This window comes from Heterodontus francisci, chromosome 3 (assembly GCF_036365525.1).
Source record: "Heterodontus francisci isolate sHetFra1 chromosome 3, sHetFra1.hap1, whole genome shotgun sequence".
Classification (NCBI taxonomy): domain Eukaryota; kingdom Metazoa; phylum Chordata; class Chondrichthyes; order Heterodontiformes; family Heterodontidae; genus Heterodontus; species Heterodontus francisci.
The window spans coordinates 142703760-142723430 of NC_090373.1; the positions used below are offsets into that span (position 1 = coordinate 142703760).

Consider the following 19671-nt stretch of genomic DNA (forward strand, 5'->3'; position numbering starts at 1 on the left):
GAACCGGGCGTGGGGAGAGAGTGGCTGAGGCGGGGGAAGTGGTCGTGGGGAGAGAGTGGCTGAGGGGGGGTAAGCGGGCGTAGGGAGAGAGTGGGTGAGGGGGGGAAGCGGGCGTGGGAAGAGAGTGGCTGAGGGGGGGATGCGGGCGTGGGGAGAGAGTGGCTGAGGGGGGGGAAGCGGGCGTGGGGAGAGAGTGGCTGCGGGTGGGGAAGCGGGCGTGGTAAGAGAGTGGCTGAGGGTGGGAAGCGGGCGTGGGGAGAGAGTGGCTGAGGGGGGGAAGCGGGCGTGGGGAGAGAGTGGCTGAGGGGGGGAAGCAGGCGTGGTAAGAGAGTGGCTGTGGGGGGGTAAGCGGGTGTGGGGAGAGAGTGGCTGCGGGGGTGGGGAAGCGGGCGTGGGGAGCGAGTGGCTGCGGGGGGGAAGCGGGTGTGGGGAGAGAGTGGCTGAGTTGGGGGAAGCAGGCATGGAGAGAAAGTGGCTGACGCGGGGGAAATGGGTGTGGGGAGAGAGTGGCTGAGTTGGGGGAAGTGGGTGTGGGGAGAGAGTGGCTGAGTTGGGGGAAGCAGGCGTGGTGAGAGAGTGGCTGAGGGGAGGACGCGTGTGTGGGGAGAGTGGCTGAGGGTGGGAAGCGGGCGTGGGGAGAGAGTGGCTGACGCAGGGGAAGTGGGTGTGGGGAGAGAGTGGGTGAGGGGGGGAAGCGGGCGTGGGGAGAGAGTGGCTGAGGGGGGGAAGCGGGCGTGGGGAGAGAGTGGTTGGGGGGGGAAAGCGGGCGTGGTGAGAGAGTGGCTGAGGGGGGGACGCGGGTGTGGGGAGAGAGTGGCTGATGGGTGGAAGCAGGCATGGGGAGAGAGTGGCTGAGGGGGGGAACCGGGCGTGGGTAGAGAGTGGCTGAGCAGGGGGAAGCGGGCGTGGGGAGAGAGTGGCCGAGGGGGGGAAGCGGGCCTGGGGAGAGAGTGGCTGAGGGGGGGAAGCGGGCGTGGGGAGAGAGTGGCTGAGGGGGGGAAGCGGGCGGAGGGAGCGAGTAGCTGAGGGAATGCAACGGCATGGCGGGGATCGAGTGGGGTGAAGCAACAACTGAAGCAGGGACGGTGGAAGGGAGCGGGGTACTGTTCCGGTGAATGGAGACGGATATTGAGGGGTCAGGACGTCATTGGGTGGTGACGGCATGCACGCATTATACTGGCAGGCTGGCAAATGTTCGCACACATTGATGACGTCCGCCATCGCTCTGCTCATGCCCTGCGTTGTCAGGAGTCACTTTGAATAGAGAGATGCAAAACAGGCTGCAAACCTGCTACCACCTGCTTTACACTATCTCACAAAGTCAAGATTTACACCATATTCTAAAGCACTCTAAATCAGTATGAGCAATGCAATGGAAAGGTTTATGAGTTACTTCAAAGTCTTACATGTGCAAGCACTTCTTGTTGTGTAACACCTACTTCTACTACTATCACATTTTGGTTTTGAGATCACGCTCGTGTCATGCAATCTTTCGTGCTCTTTTCATCACATTTCTTTTTTTTTAAACTTTTCCTATCATTTTGATATTATACTGATTCAGTCCTCCTAGTTGATATCCAAACTAGGTGGCACTGTGACAACACCATAGTGTGAACATTTACCTGTGCTTGGCTGGAAAGGATCATTTCATGCAGTCCTGCTAGCACTGACTGGCTGCCTACATTTCTATGTCTTACCTATTTCTTACCCAATGGCCGGAATTTTACATTGAGGCAGAGGCCCTGTCTGTAGTGTTGCCGTGTTTTGAAATTGCAATTGTGTACTCTAGAGGATGCTGTAGAACACACGTGCTAGCAAAGTGAAAGTGAAACAGACAGAATAAAGGAGAACAAAAACAAGAAATGCTGGAATCACTCAGCAGGTCTGGCAGCATCTGTGGAAAGAGAAGCAGAGTTAACGTTTCGGGTCAGTGACCCTTCTTCGGAACTGACAAATATTAGAAAAGTCACAGATTATAAGCATGGGTCCTAGTTATGCCTGTCTTTTTGTGGGATATGTCGAGCATTCTTTGTTCCAGTCCTACTCAGGCCCCCTCCCCCAACTCTTTTTCCGGTACATTGATGACTGTATCGGTGCCGTTTCCTGCTCCCGCCCCGAACTAGAAACCTTTATCGACTTTACTTCCAATTTCCACCCTTCTCTCACCTTTACATGGTCCATCTCTGACACTTCCCTTCCCTTCCTCGACTTCTCTGTCTCCATCTCTGGGGATAGGTTGTCTACCAATATCCATTATAAGCCCACCGACTCCCACAGCTACCTCGATTACACTTCTTCACACCCTACCTCCTGTAAGGACTCCATTCCATTCTCCCAGTTTCTCCGTCTCCAACGCATCTGCTCTGATGATGCTACCTTCCATGACGGTGCTTCTGATATGACCTCCTTTTTCCTCAACCGAGGATTTCCCCCCACTGTGGTTGACAGGGCCCTCAACCGTGTCCGACCCATTCCCCGCACCTCTACCCTCACCCCTTCCCCTCCCTCCCAGAACCGTGACAGGGTTCCCCTTGTCCTCACTTTTCATCCCACCAGCCTCCATATCCAAAGGATCATCCTCCGCCATTTTCGCCACCTCCAGCGTGATGCCACTACCAGTCGCATCTTCCCCTCCCTTCCCCTGTCAGCATTACGAAGGGATCGTTCCCTCCGCGACACCCTGGTCCACTCCTTCATTACCCCCACCACCTCGTCCCCGTCCCAGGGCACCTTCCCCTGCAATCGCAGGAGGTGTAATACCTGCCCATTTACCTCCTCTCTCCTCACTATCCCAGGCCCCAAACACTCCTTTCAGGTGAAGCAGCGATTTACTTGTACTTCTTTCAATGTAGTATACTTGTCAGTTCCGAAGAAGGGTTACTGACCCGAAACGTTAACTCTGCTTCTCTTTCCACAGATGCTGCCAGACCTGCTGAGTGATTCCAGCATTTCTTGTTTTTGTTTCAGATTTCCAGCATCCGCAGTATTTTGCTTTTAGAATAAAGGAGAAGCCTTTGTCTTCAGCTGCTGCAGTCTTTGTCTCTCTGTCTTTGCCTCATATCATATACCAAACCTGGCTAAACCTCATTCAAGTCCCGAGGGCATCACAAAGTTGATGTGGTAAACAGAAAAAGGATGAAATAAAATGGAAACATTGTTTCAGGGATGAAAACTTTAGAAGTTTTTGTCTACTTTCACAGACAGCATTTTAACTTGGAGACTGTGTTTGGCACACACACAAAGCTAGTACAGTATATATTGTTATGAGAGTGCTTCTATTTTTAAAAAAAATATGTTTTTAAGGACTCATATTTAAATTGTGGAAATGGATTCATTTGGAAGTCTGAAGAAATGCTGGACTTTGTTTCTTTCACTGGGGTCATTGAAAGGGTACTTGACTGTAAAAACAATTACTGGAAGAATCAAGGAGTGCTAAAAACAACCTTTCCTGGAGATCACCTGCCTTAAGATAAATAAACAACAGGAACCTTGGACTAAGGGAAGATGTTTACAGAGAAGCCACATGTTAAGATTTATGGAGGTCAGGATGTTGACTTTCTGTTTGGGGTTTGGATATTGTTTTAAGTTCAGCTGGGGTGTGAACTGTTTTGAAGACAGTTGAAGATCAGCCTGTCAAGGAAAAAAACACCCAACTCATCTCTTTCCTCCTGTCGCTGAAAAAACCCTGCATATTCAGTGTGATAACTGAAACCCTTGATGCTACAATTCTCCTGAGAAGTGGAAAAAAATTGCTAGATTAATTCTCGACGCTGCTTGAAAAAAACTGCTCTAGAAAAGATCCCAGTGGCCAACCGAGCTGTAGTTGGATGCCAGACCAAAAGGAATAATTGACCTCTTTCCATATCTTCTTTTTTTTCTCTTCGAAAATTAGCAAGTATTTGGCTGAAGTATTTATTTTTGTCTTCTTTTTGTAACAGCTCTGCAGAGAGAATTTCTTTATTCTTTTCAGTGTATGTGTGAGCTTGTGTGTGGGGGATTTAAAAGAGGAACTTTCATATTTCAATCTGTGTGTTAATGCTTTGCTTCGTTACTGGCTAAGTCTTGTTTTTATAATAAACTGATTTTTGTTTATTAAAGCAACCTGATTGGTGTATTTTATTCTGGGATAAAGAGTAGAGTATATGATTAATCGTATCGGTAACTGGGTAAACATTTTAAAATATATGTTGTGACCTGTGAAGAAGAGGAACTAGAAAAGACAGTGCACTCCTCCCACCTCGGTCGCAACAATACAAACACACTGATCTCTCCAAAATAACCATCCAATCAAACAAGAAAATAATCTCAGATCACTGCAGAGAAACTTCCTCAGAAAAGGAATGCAATCCCAGATCTCTTATCACTGCGTTGCTGATCAATATGACATTGTCTATGTCCAATCTATCATCTTTTGATGTGCATTCAGAGCCATCATTTGTATCCCCACATTGGCAAAAGTGGCTGCGAAGTTTCAAAGGTGCAATGGCAGGTTTTGCAATCACAGATGACACAAATAAAAAAGGTGAAGAATTAGAAGATATTTTTGAGACACTTACACCTGAGAAAAATGACTGCAACTCAGCAAAAAATGCACTGATGACCTACTTCACGCCCCCCAAAAAACCATATATGAAATCATTGCCTTCTGATGTACTAAGCAAGAAACAAATGAGAGAATTGACCAATATTGCATGTGTTTGAGACAATTAGCAACCAGATGTGACTTCGGTGATGCTGAGCATGTCAAACAGGAAATCAAAACACAAATAGTCGAAGGCTGCCTCTCCAGTCAACTATGCTGAAAAGCACTCAAGAAAGACAGAGAGCTATCAGAGCTGCTGGAGTTAGCAAGATCATATCGCTCTCAGAGTCCAGAGCTACTGAAGTTGAGGCTAACAGTAATGACCACACTCTAAGTTCAGTTCCTGTGTACATTATTCATTGCTCACATGTCAGGAAACCACCTACAAAGCAACAACAGCCATCTCACAAACAGAGGTGCGACTTATCCAAAGAATGTTTCCACTGTGCCGGTGCTTACCCACACCAGAGTCTCCTGCTACTGGTAAACAGTGTAAAGTCTGTGGAAAACCCAACCACTTTGCTTGTGTTTGTCGCTCATCAGCAAAATTAACTAAGACCAATACCAACAAAAGGGTGTCACATGTGACTCCGGACCCACAGCAATGCGGTTGACTCTTAAATGCCCACTGAAATGGCCTAACAAGCTACTCAGTTCAAGGGAAATTAGGGATGGGCAATAAATGCTGGCCTAGCCAGCGACGCCCACATCCCATGAGTGAATAAAAAAAGTATGTGTACCACAGCAAAAAGGCGAGAGAATGTAGCTGATGTAGAGGCGATGACCCTGAACTTACTTTTGAGCTCTCAGACACAGCAAAGAGCCACATATGACAGTGACCATTGGCTGCTTAGACGTGGATGCTTTCATAGACACAGAAGAGTCTGTCAATATCATGGTGAAAAAACATTGAACCAACTTCAGGATTGTTCAATTCTCTGTAAACCAGGGAATACAAAGCTTTTCCCTTACAACAGTGACAAACCGCTGAAAATCCTGAGAAGTTTTGAAACGTCAGTCTCATTCAAAGACAGTAGAATGAAAGCTGTATTCTGTGTCATATCTGGAGAATGTGACATGCTTATCAGTTTCCAGTCAGCAACAGATCTGCACATGATTGCAGTCACATACGCGATTCCTTTGCATAACAAAATCATTCTTGAACTGTAGGCTGATCACTTCACCGGTATCGGCAAACTGAAAGGTGTTACATACAAGCTGCATGTTGACTCTAATGTGCCCCCAGCTGCACATCAACGGTGATGATCAGGAAACAGAAAGAGAAGGAACTTCAACGTTTACTTGACCTTGACATTGAGAAAGTTGGGGATGAGACCACGCTTTGGGTCTTATCCATACAAGTCATCAAGAAACCCAAGAGCAAGAACCAAATTAGAATCTGTGTTGATATGTGATCACCAAACCAAGCCATACAATGAGAAAGACACTTGACACTGACAATTGATGATATCATAGAAAAGGTGAATGGTGCTAAACACTTAGCTAAACTCGACCTCAATGTAGGCTACCATCAAATCGAGCTTGCAGAAGAATCAAGATATCATACTGTATTCTCTACTTACAGTGGTCTTTTCTGATGCAAGAGACTCAACTTTGAAGTCAGCTCAGCAGCGAAGATATTTCAGCATTTGATTCAATCTGCACTTCAAGTACTTGAAGGCATGCTGAACATCAGTGATGACATTCTCATCTATGGCCGCACCGAAAAGCAACTTGAGACAAGCCTACATGCATGCCGACAAGGTCTTAGGGAATATAACCTCACCTTGAATAAAGACAAATAAAGATATTCAGCAACAAACCGAAAATGAGTTTACGCATAATTAAGAGATGGTGGTGTAGTGGTAATGTCACTGAACTAGTAATCAATAGGCCCAGGCTAATGTCCTAGGGAACAGGGGTTCAAATCCCAGCATGACAGCTAGTGGAATTTAAATTCAATTAATTACGAAAAAAAAGTCAAATGAAAGAAAACGCACACCCTACTTAAGTGACTATGCTATGAAATGAACTATTTATGTTTTTGTTTATTGTTTACAGCTTTAGAAATAGACCATTGATACATACTATGTCTCTCATTTACTAAGAAGGGGAGGGATGTAGTGTTGTAGTGTTTTGAAATTGCAATTGTATTGTGCATTGTGTACTCCAGAGGCTGCTGTAGAAAACATATGCCAGCAAAGTGAAAGTGAAACCAAGTCAGACTATCAGAGAAGCCTTTGCATTCAGCTGCTGCAGTCTTTGTCTCTCTGTCTTTGCCTCATATCATACCAAACTCACCTAAACTTCACTCAAGTCCCGAGGACATCACACTGCCCACCGGCCAAAAAGTCAGGTGCAAGCCCACCTCTGCCGGGCCTGGAAACCATGCCATGATTGTACATGGCCCAGGCCCTTAATTGACCTTGGGCAGGATTTCCACCCCTCTGAGAGAGGAGGTCCTGCCTCAAAGAGCTGCCGGCCAATTAGCGGGCTGGCAGCTCTTCAGTCCCAGGAGCACCACCAGAGAGAGGTGGCCACTGCTGGGAGAAGCAGCAATGGAGGAGACCCCAGAATTGAGGTTAGTGTGTGGGGCCTCACTGGGGACAATCATCAGGGGGGTAGGAGGTGCTCCAGCAGGGGTGGCTTGTGCTGTGAGGAGCCCTCTGTGGGGCACAGGGTGCCCAATCAGGAAGGCATCCCCCTGCACCCCCTGCACATACTGGGCAGCTTCCTGAGGTGCTGAGCCACCCATCCGCTGCTGGTAATATATGCTGGATGCTGGTGGGAGGAGGCCCTTAAATGGTAAATAATTTGCCACTTAAAGGCCTTAATTGGTCTGGGGCAGGCTGGCCATTTGTCACCTCCCCGCCTCTCGTAAAATTGCAGTGGGGGCAGGAAGGCGATGGGAACAGAACCCCCTGCCTCCCACTCAATTTTATGCCACCCGCCTCCATCCCGCTCCCTCGGGGTTGTAAAATTTCGGCCAATGTGACTGTTGCAGTCAGCAAATACTGTATAAGCATGTAATAAAAATCAGTACAAATTGAACTGGCATTGAGTTTTATTAGGTATTTGCTGACTGAGAGTACATTGTAAGCTCTTTAGAAAACTAAAAGCCTATTTTCAGCTTAGGGATGAGTGTTATGATCCCCGTGGAGACCACCAACAAATGAAAAGAATCAAATCTACTGACTGATCCCAGTTTAGGAAACCAAAATCAAACGGACAAGATTTCACTTTTGTAAATTTTACCATAACACTCAAATCAAAATCAACACAAAATAAACACGAACTAACAGTTAAATACTGGATATATCTTAAAGGTTACACATTAATTAGCAGATGCAACAAAGATAGTCCTTATGGGTCTTCAGAATAGTCTTATCAGCAAGGTGGCACTGAACATTCCACAGTACAGTAAAATCAGGATCTTCCTCAGGTAGTTCTTCAAGTTCTGTCCTCAAGGATGCAAATACAGAAGAAGATCCCGTCGATAGCGAGCAATGTAATGTTCCCTTGGTTGTGTTACCTCGAACAATCTCAGCCTTGCCCAGTACCATCCTGATGGCATGTCTCTGCTGATAACTTTTCAGTCACTGAAGACAACTACGGTAAGTTGTTCTCCAATGGTAAGCCCTCGTCGAGCCTTCTTTGCCAGCAGCCAAACCGTTTCAACCAGCCGCTGTGTGGTCTGATTCTCTAGAAGCCCAGAAACTGGCAGCCTGTCTCTTTGAAACAATCTGGTTGATTTTTCATCCACTGTAGAGTCCTTCACAACTCCCCCAAAGTCTTCTTTTTAAAACAAAACACAGCTTTTTAGCTGACTTAACACTCTGTAGAGTTTTCTTGACAAACTGGAACTAAAACTTCCGGTCACGTGTCCTTGGTTAAAAAAAACTGCTTGTTTGTTCTCAATCACAGAACTGTTTGTTTGTCTTACTTGGGTTTGACTTCCAGAACCTGGAAACCCCCCAGCCTCAAATCAGGGACTGTCTCAAAAACACAAACACAAGCTGTACAGAACTCAGTTTACACAAGAAGTCTCCATAACATGAGAGTCTGACTACAAATTTGGGAACATGGCAGGGAAAAGAGAGGGAGGGAGATTAGGGGTAATATTCCCAGATAGAGGAAAGTGAGAAGGATGCGAGGTATTCACAAAGAGTGAAGAAGTATGTTTGTATGAGGTGATCACAGACGAATAGTGGGAGCAGATAAGACAAAGTAACTTTACCCTAACTTGCCAAGCAGGAAACTCATGGGATTGAGTGGAATGCCACATTTACACTCTGCCCAATATTACTGTCTGCTGAGTTCAATGGAGAATAAAATCAGCTCAGGTATAAAACCAGTGTTACATCTGATCCCGTCACTTTCCTAATGGATGAGTCAGGTAAAAATTGGCACAAAGTCTCCTTAGGATGTCAACCAGTCTCCTGTGTAGGTTGCTATTGAAATGTCATGCTCCTGATACTTTGCTTCAAATCTTCCTTCTTTTATTTGTTTTTTCAGTTCCATTTCTGTTATTTTTTAAAAAACTCTGGCTATGTTTTTGGTCCCATTCCTGATTTCTGTTGCTTTTAGTCTTACTCCCACTCTGGTAGTTTTTCAAACCTCCCTTTCACTCAACCCAAATTTCCCAACTTATCCAGAATCCATCCAACCTTTAGTTACTGAACCGGAGTTCTGATTTAACGAGCACAGATACTGACACATAAACAAATAACACATTTTCTAAGTATACATCTATATACAAATTATCCATGCAAGTAAATTGAATATGCACATTATATTGAAATTCTTACTCTGCACTGAGGTTTCATATGTAGACACAGGGCCTGAAAATCCTCAGGCCCAATGGATTCCCCAGCAGAAGTTGGCTGCTAGACATCCAGCAGGACTGGAAATCTGGCAGGATCTCGACACAGCGGGTCCCTATTCAGAATCCCAGTGGCCGCCAATTTCTGAAGGGGACATAAACATGCCCCATGACGTCACGGGGTGAGGTCAAGGATTGCAATTTCCCATGTCAGGAATTTCTCTGGCCCCCACTTTAACCCAGCTATCTAGACATAAGAATGAATCTGGTGTGAAGCAAGAACAATTTGTATTTGTAAAGCCATCTTTCAGGACCTTGACCTCAAAACGTCCCAAAGTGCTTTACAGCCAATGGCATACTTTTATTTGAAGTGCTGTTACTGTTGTAGTATAGGAAACACAGCAGCCAATTTCTGTACGGCAAGGCCCCATAAACAGCTTGATGGATAAATGTTGTCCAGGACAACAGGGAAAACTCCCCCATTCTTTGTTGAAATAGTGCAATGGGATCTTTTACACCCACTCAACAGGCCTTGGTTTAACATTTGAATTTCATTCAAAAGACAGCACATCCAAAACTCCCATCATAGTGTTGATTTTGAGCACAAGTCCCTGGAGTAGAATTTGAACCCACAACCTTCTGACTTAGAGTACAAGAGTGCTATCATTGAGCCACAGCTAATACAGGTTAGCTCATGATTGGAAGCAGGCCCATCAAGATGTGCTATAACAGGCATGAATCAGCAAAGGGTTGTTCTACTTTGTGGGTGCCCAACAGTGGCCATCTGGTACTGTTCTTCCCTCCCTCCCAGCCCACACAATGGGCACCCAGGATGTGGCCATAATAGCACAGACATCAACCATAGACATACAGCTTATCTGACCCCTGGTAATCCAGCGGGGTCAGGCAGAGATTTTTTCAGGCCAACTGATTTTATATTTACATTGCATAAATATATTTTAAGACGCTACTTCATATATTTCACCTTAATTTATTTTAACTTCCTTTATTTTTATTCAGCAATTTCTATAATTATATATAATCTTCTGCTATGCAGTTTAATGTAATTTTTCAGTTATAATAATTTTAGCTCTATATAATTTCTCTGCACCATTTAATTTATTTTATTTTTTAACCAAAATTCCATTCATTTCTAACACCTACAGAATAACACAACAATAATGCATTCTCAATTACATGCAATTTTTCATTCCCTATCAAATATCTTCTAACTTTCTATGAGCTGCACAAGAAATCCACTATATCTAACCCATATATTTTGCATTTAATCATCAATATGCATATATTTTTAAAATATTGTATTTTATGTAATTTTATACCAATTTCCTGTTCTTATCCCTGTAAGCAACATTGTGGGAGATTCACTGGTCATATACTAAAAATATGATGGTATGCAGTTTCTGAACACTTTGATGTCAAACCTCTGGGTCACACTGTTATCATGGTCTGGGATGTATCTCTGGCAACAAAGGTTTTGATTGACTGAATTGAAAAAAATGGCCCAGAGTTTCCTGTTAAAATAATGAGGTGGCTAATGGCACTCACTGTTATTTATGTGAAAATATTACAGTTGTTGTATACGTCTTGTTTGATAATAAACTGATAATTTTGTTGTTTACTAAAGAAACCTGGTTGGTGTATTTTATTCTGGGATATACGATTGACCGCATCAGTAACTGGGTAAACATTTAAATATCTGTTGTGACCTGTGGAGAAGTGGAACTAGAAAAGATAATGCACTCCTCCTGCCTCAGTTGTAACACTTTTGAATCAGAAACTCCTCCGCCAGTCTAATCTCTGTGGTGTCATCACCTGTCATCACTCAAATAAAGATATTGAGCAACAAACTGAAAATGTGTTTACTCATAATTAGGAGATGGTGGCGTACTGGCAATGTCACTGAACTAGTAATCAAGAGGCCCAGGCTAATGCCCTGGGCAACATGGGTTCAAAACCCAGCACGACAGCTAGTGGAATTTAAATTCAATTACTAAAAAAAAATCTGGAATTCACATCTAGTCTCAGTAATGAGGCCATGAAACTATTGTCAATTGCTGTAAAAACTCACCTCGTTCACTAATGTCATTTAAGGAATGAAATCTGCCATCCTTATGTGGTCTGGCCGACATGTGACTCTCGACCCACAGCAATGAGCTTGACTCTTAACTGCCATCCGAAATGGCCGAGCCATCCACTCAGCTGACAAAGGAAATTAGGGATGAGCAACAAATGCTGGCCTTGCCAGTGACACCCACATCCCATGAAAGAATTTTTTGAAAAGTTTCTATTTTTTTGAAAGTTTATTGAGGTTCAGATTCTGATCTTGTGCCAAATCTTGGCCTGCTGAGGCCTCTATTCTACTCCATAGTTGAAATAATCATTTTATCATTTATAATTGATAATACTTTTGTTATTGTAGTGGGGCAGTGGATATGAAATTATAATTGCAGGATCAATGATTTCATTTTCAATCAGTCTTGTACAAGTTATAATTATCATCGTGTTTCAATTTTAATCAAATTGGAAACATTCCCAAGTATTCTTTTATTCTTTATTACTTTTGAAGACGTTTTTGAGCTTTGTGGCGTTTGCAGGTCAAACTGGTAAATGAATCTTGGCACATTGGTCGAGGTGGGAGAATGAATTCTGCCTGCCCAGGGGCTAAATTTGGGAAAGTGAGATTAATGTAGTCCTGGAAAGCTTTCCTTGTGTTTCGTAGCTCAGTCTCCAGCTCTAATTCCAAGATGGTCATGGTTTCCACCTGATTGTAAACCTCTTTGAGATCAACCTCTTTTTCGCACAGCAACTTTCTTAACTGGTCTATTTCAGACTGATGTCTACTTTGTAAGATAAGGATGGGTCCCTCAGCTAGTGCCTTTTCTTCTTCGTGAGCTTTGGCAACTGCAGCTACAATTTTCTCTTCATACTCTGCTTTTTGGATCTGCAAAGATTCTTGTAGTATCAACTGACTTTTTATTTCAGCATCAGCTTTTAACTTCCTGATTAAAAATAAACAAATGCAGTGTTAGTACCGAGTTGTAAATGAAAAAAAAAACACACACTTGGAACAGTCTTAAAAATAATGTGGTTTGGGTGCAGTGCTGAGTTAATGTACTATCCTTTCAGTTCTGAATCCTGAGTTTGAGCCCAGTCCAAACAAATGAAAGGTCTCCTCTCTTTGCTCATTGTAAGAGCTACACATGAAATAACTTTGGGTGACTCATGATCAAGTTACAGTATTAAGGGCTGTAAATCTATGTATACAACTGCTCATAATTTAGCATAAACTGTTCAACCTTCTCACTTGGGGCTGTCAACACGATGTTGGAAGCGGGGAACAAAATCACACTGCTATTGTGAGTTTCAGGCATTATTGATACACAGTATAGCAAACTAACCATTCTTCTTCTTCTGGGCATGCTTGTTGCTGAACCTGGGGCAAGAGCATTTACAGTTCTGAGATCCTTCATCTTAATGAGCACAAAATGTAACCCCACAATTATATTGCTTAAAAATGTTATCTGTGGGTTTTACTGCTGTTGCAAAATACTAATTTCCCAACTTACTTCACTCAAGTATTACATAGAATTACATAGAACTTACTACAGGAAAATAAACTGCACTAATGGCAGTACAAAAGATGGAAATTGGCGACGAACAACTTGGGGCTCCTGTCCATTCACCCGATGTCAATGTTTGCAATCATGTTGGGTGTACAACCAGAGATAGGCACCAACACGTTGCACCAAAGGCATTTGACAAAATTACTGACTCAGCCACGGACATGGGGCAATTAATCTGAATATAAAGTGTATGGCCAATCTAATGCCATAAAAACACAGTCCGATTTAAAACACATTTCTCCCTATAAATAAAGTAGCTAAGCATATAAACATAAATGGAGAGCAGCACAACTGTATTAGCTAGATAGCAAGCAAAATAGTATGCAATGCCAATGTGAATTATTTTTGTTAACAGGATAGAGCCAGCTACACTATGTAACGGAGTGGTAGATGGATCTTATCAGATGATCTCTGTGGATTCACACTGTCAGGAGTGAAAATTCATGACACGAAAATTGGTGGTGTCATAAATAGTGAGGAGGAAAACCTTAGGTTACAGGATGATATAGATGGACTGGTAAGATGGGCCGGGCAGTGGCAAATGGAATTTAATCCTGAGAAGTGTGAGGTGATGCATTTTGGAAGGACTAACAAGGCAAGGGAATATATAATGGATGGTAGGACCCGAGGAAGTACAGAGGGTCAGAGGGACCTTGGTGTCCACAGATCTCTGAAGGCAGTAACATAGGTAGATAAGGTGGTTAGGAAGGCATATGGGATACTTGCCTTTATTAGCCGAGGCACAGAATATAAGAGAAGGGAGGTTATGATGGAGCTGTATAAAACGCTAGTTAGGCCACAACTGGAGTATTGTGTTCAGTTCTGGTCACCACACCATAGGAGGATGTGATTGCACTGGGGAGGGTGCAGAGGAGATTCATCAGGATGTTGCCTGGACTGGAGCATTTCAGCTATGAAGAGAGACTGAAAAGGCTTGGGTTGTTTTCCTTAGAGCAGAGAAGGCTGCGGGGGGTGGGGGGGGGGGGGAACCTGATTGAGGTACACAAAAGTATGAGGGACATAGATAGGGTAGATAGGAAGAAGCTTTTTCTCTTAGCAGAGGGGTCAATAACCAGGGGGCATAGATTTAAGGTAAGGAGCTGGAGGTTTAGAAGGGATAGGAAGAAAAAAATTTCACCCAGAGGGTGGTTGGAATCAGGAACACACTGCCTAAAGGGGTTTTAGAGGCAGGAACCCTCATACGTTTAAGAAGTATTTAGATGAGCACTTGAAATGCCATAGCATACAAGGCTATGGGCCAGGTGCTGGAAAATGGGATTAGAATAGATAGGTGTTTGATGGCCGGCACAGACACGATGGGCTGAAGGGCCTGTTTCTGTGCTGTATGACTCTATCCAATAAACCATGAAACCCAAGGAGAGGATTGTTATTGTAGTTATTGAGGTGAGGCAGTCGTAAAATCGGCAATAGGAAGACAGACCATTTCTCACACTGCTGTTGTCACAAGACAATTTAACGCATGATAGTCAATGCTGTGCAACATCTCCACCTTCTTGTAATATGTGTCTGAAGGCAGGGCAGCCAACAAAAGGGCAGTGATCTCCAAATCAGAAGAAATTGGCAGGCTTTTTCAAAGAGCTGGAACAAGCTGAGCTGGGTGTTGCTCTCTTGGCAAGTTTTCTCCAACTGTCTTTTTAAACCATTGTCCACATACCAAATCACTGTGCAAAGCAAAACCAAAAAACAATGCCACAAGAGTCAATTCCCCTGACACCTAGAAATCTTGACCTGTCACTTCTTTGTAAACATCCTTCCCCAAGTCAAAAATAACCTGTGCTGGGTAATTATTTGAAGACAGGTGCCTTCCTGTAACTGTTTACAATCCAGACCTCACAGTGATCCTTGAAAAAAACACATTCATGGACTCCTTTTTAGTTTTAAAACACAAATCTTCAAAATTTAACAAAAAATGGAAGCACTCATAACAATATACAAATAGGGTTAGATGAGGTGGGGTGGGAAGAGGCTTGTGTGGAGTGTAATCACTAGCACAGACTTTGGACCAAACGGCCTGCTTTTTTCTGACTTTGTTGACAATGTTGCTGCGGGTTGTATTCAGGTGTCGGCAATGTGTCCGTACACGGACATCAGTGTCCATGGTAAAAAATTTTGAAGTCCGCGACTGGTAATTTCAGGATGAGAAATTTCCCACAACTACTGCATTTTCCCTGGAAAGTTTGCCCAAAATAATCTTCAATGTCGCCTGACAAGAACTGTTCTCGCAAGATCCCAGTGACAGCCATCTATATATATTTGGGATGCCAAACCAAAAAGGACTGTTGACATCTTTTCATATCTTCTCTTTTTTCTTCAAGAGTTAGCAAGTGTTTTTGGCCAATGTTTTTTTTTGTACTAGAGCTCTAAGGAGTAAATCTCTTTAATTTTTCAGTTAACTGGTGCATGTGTGTGTGTGTGTGAGGGGCTAAGATAAAAAGGGAACTTTTATATTTCGATGTGTACTAATGTTTTGCTTCATTACTGGTTAAGACTTGTTTTATAATAAACTGATAATTTTGTTGTTTATTAAAGAAATCTGGTTGGTGTGTTTTATTCTGAGATAAAAATGGAATCTATAATTAACTGTATTCAGTAAGTGGGAAAAAGATTTAAATACATGTTGTGACCTGTGGAGAACTGCAGCTAAAATAAACAGTGCACTCCTCCCACCTCAGTCATAACAATATCCTTCAATTACTTTCTCCCTTATCTATTTATCTAGCTTCCCCTTCATTGTATCTATGCTATTCTCCTTAATTACTCCATATGGTGGCAAGTTTCACATTCTAACCATTCTCTGGGTAAAGAAGTTTCTCCTGAATTTCCAACTGGTGTATTAGTGACTCTTATATTTATGAGTCCTAGAAACACCCTATGTCGAGACTGGCCAAGAGAGTGTGGGAAAATGGCGCACTGACACGGAACACAAAAGTCCGAGTGTATCAAGCCTGTGTCCTCAGTACCTTGCTCTACGGCAGTGAGGCCTGGACAACGTATGTCAGCCAAGAGCGACGTCTCAATTCATTCCATCTTTGCTGCCTCCGGAGAATCCTTGGCATCAGATGGCAGGACCGTATCTCCAGCTTATACACACTACTGAGTCAGCGGCGCTTGAGATGGCTTGGCCATGTGAGCTGCATGGAAGATGGCAGGATCCCCAAGGACACATTGTACAGCGAGCTCGCCACTGGTTTCAGACCCACCGGCCGTCCATGTCTCCGCTTTAAAGACGTCTGCAAACGCGACATGAAGTCCTGTGACATTGATCACAAGTCGTGGGAGTCAGTTGCCAGTGATCGCCAGAGCTGACGGGCAGCCACAAAGGCGGGGTTAAAGTGTGGCGAGTCGAAGAGACTTAGCAGTTGGCAGGAAAAAAGACAGAAGTGCAAGGGGAGAGCCAACTGTGTAACAGCCCCGACAACCAATTTTTTCTGCACCACTAGAGTCTGTCACTCTAGTATTGGCCTTTATAGCCACTCCAGGCGCTGCTCCACAAACCACTGACCACCTCCAGGCGCTTACCCATTGTCTCCCGAGACAAGGAGGCCAAAGAAGAAGAAGAAGAAACACCCTCCACACATTCAACCCACTTCCTAAAATTATAGACCTCTTTTAGATCACCATTCAGCCTTCTTGTTCCTAGAGGAACCTGCTTCACCCTGTTTAATCTTTCCTCATAGGTATAACCTCTCAGTTCTTGTATAATTCGAGAACCTTTTTTTACACCTTCACCAATGCTTCTATATCTTTTTTATAAAATGGAAGCCAGAACTGTACACAGCATTCTACGTGTCATATATGGAATTACTTTTCACATAATAGATCTAGATCAGTGGTTCCCAAACTGGGGTCTGTAGATATTTTCCAGGGTGTCCGTGCACTCCGTCGCAAGTTTCATATGAAGTATATTGAAGTAAAAAGGTTTCTAACTGGAGAACGCTTCATTAAAAATAAATTAAATGTTATTAACACTAATAATAACCATCACCCCAGCATCCACAAACCTCTCTGCACCCTGATTAGTTGGAAAGCTCCAGACAGGAAGAGATTCACCATTTATTGGTCCTTGATCCGTCAATCATATGACATGCTAACATTCAATTTGGGGAGAGGAATAGGTAGAATTTTAGTTTTAAAACTAAGCTTAGGCTTTAAGCAATGGAAACAACTCTGGCGTGCGTGTATCTGTAATTAATTTATAATTATTGTAATATACAAACTCACACATATTTACATAAATCATTACATGTTTTTTAAAAAATCCATAAACTGATCCAGCCTCTTTTCCTGATTGGTGAGAGACCAATCATTTGAGAGCACTGATTGGATAAGGTAGCCATCAATCATTTACAATTGTTATTGTCAAACATCATACCAAGGATAGACAGACTCTGCAGTGAGAAGCAGGCACATCCATCTCTCTGATATCCATAAGTAAATTCCTGTTCACTTAAAAGCATTATTAAACACTCTTTATATGCAGCATTTTCATATTCTTAGTATTATATAGTAGGTACAGGGTCCGTGATTATTAATCCATTTGAAAAGTGGTCCTTCAGATCAGAAAATGCTGCAAACTCTCAGCACGTCAGGCCAGTTCTGAGGAAAGGTCACCAATCTGAAATGTTAACTCTGTTTCTCTCTCCACAGATGCTTCCTGAACTGCTGGGTATTTGCAGCATTTTCTGTTTTTATTGTAGATTTCCAACATCCGCAGTATTTTGCTTTTGTGATATGTCAAATCTCTCACTGAGGTATCTTCTCTGCTTTCCTCTCTCAGTGTCTGCATTGAGCAACTTCACTTCCTTGTTGATTTTAACTTCCACCGCAACTCTTCTTGTTCTCTCTGAGTTCACTGTCCCCCTTCCCTAAATTTCTGTCTCCATATAAACTCTCCTACCCACATACACAGCCACGCCCTTGATCTTGTCATCTCGCACGACCTCATTGCCCCGATCATTACTATCACTGAGAAGGCAATCTCTCACCATTTCCTTGTATCGCTCTCCATCCATTTCTCTTTCCCATGGGAAAAAACTTGCCCTCAAGTTATTTACCACTGCGCTCTGAAATTCCCAACTGTCTGGCCTTTGGCCTTTAATTCATCATGACACTTCAGCAGCGATTGATTAGCTAAATCAGACCCTCTCCATCATCTTTATTGCCATTGCCCCCATTAGAACTATTACTCTTTCTCGCCCTGACTACTGCCCCGGTGTACACCTCATCACTTAAATTCAAGGGATACAGACTTAAATAACTTTGGCAAACAGCTGGTTTAACCATTTATTGCCAGATTGGGCTAGATCCCTGAAAACATTATTGGATCATGCTCTCCATCATTAAAACTGCTCACTATTCAAAGTTAATCAGGAATGCAAAGATAATCCCCACTTTCTGTTCTCTACTACAAACCATCTTCTTAAACCACCCTCTCCTGCCTCCTCCACCCTCATTTCCGACATTAAGTGTGAGGAGCCCATGGCCTTTTTTGTCACAAAGATCGAGACCATCCGTTTAGCTGTCTCCTTTCCCCTAGCCCTTTGGGACAAACTTTCCTAAAAATGCCATGCTGGCCTAACCCTGAACTCACGTCTTTCTCTAGATTCTATTTCATTTCCAGCAATGCTGTCTTCAACCTTATCTTTTCCATGTCAGCTCACCTCCTGCTCCCTTGATCCTATTTCAACCAAACTGTTGACCGCTCAATTTCCCTTACGGGGAGCCTGGCATGTTTGCTGATATATATTAATGGTTCCCAGCTTTCAGGGCACTCAACAGCAGTAGAATTGTATCCAACCACAATCTGTAATCTCATGGCCCAGCATATCCCCCACTCTACCATTACCATCAAGCCGGGAGACCAACCCTGGTTCAATGAAGAGTGCAGGAGGGCATGCCAGGAACAGCACCAGGCATACCTCAAAATGAGGTGTCAGCCTGGTGAAGCTACAACACAGGACTACTTGCATGCGAAATAGCAGAAGCAGCATGCGATAGACAGAGCTAAGCAATCTAAGCTCTGCAGTCCTGCCGCATCCAGTCGTGAATGGTGGACAATTAAACAACTGACAGGAGGAGGAGTCTCCACAAATATCCCCATCCTCAATGATGGGGGAGCCCAGCGCATTAGTGCAAAAGACAAGACTGAATCATTTGCATCCATCTTCAGCAAGAAGTGCCGAGTGGGATGATCCAGCTCAGTCTCCTCCTGAGGTCCCCAGCATCACAGATGCCAGTTTACAGCCAATCCGATTCACTCCAAGTGATATCAAGAAATGGCTGAAGGCACTGGACACTGCAAAGGCTATGGGGCTTGACAACATTCTGGCAATTGCACTGAAGACCTGTGCTCCAGAACTAGCCGCGCCCCTAGCCAAGCTGTTCCGGTACAGCTACAACACTGGCATCTACCCAGTAAGGTATGTCCTGTATACAAAAAGCAGGGCAAATCCAACACTTCCAATTACTGCCCTATCAGTCTACTTCCAATCATCATGAAAGTGATGAAAGGTGTCGTCGACAGTGCTATCAAGCGGTATCTGCTGAGCAATAACCTGCTTACTGACAGTCAGTTTGGGTTCCAACAGGGCCACTCAGCTCCT

General features: G+C 43.7%; 1 protein-coding gene across 1 annotated transcript in view; it reads right to left on the reverse strand.

The window, feature by feature from the left end:
* Positions 1-7656: 7656 nt before the first annotated feature.
* Positions 7657-19671, reverse strand: part of LOC137362213 (uncharacterized protein C6orf163-like) — a 45407-nt gene continuing 33392 nt past the window's right edge. Inside the window, exon 5 of the mRNA XM_068026667.1 lies at positions 7657-12424. Within this exon, the coding sequence (XP_067882768.1) occupies positions 11980-12424 (445 nt within the window). The 3' untranslated portion in view covers positions 7657-11979. The remainder of the gene's footprint in view (positions 12425-19671) is intronic.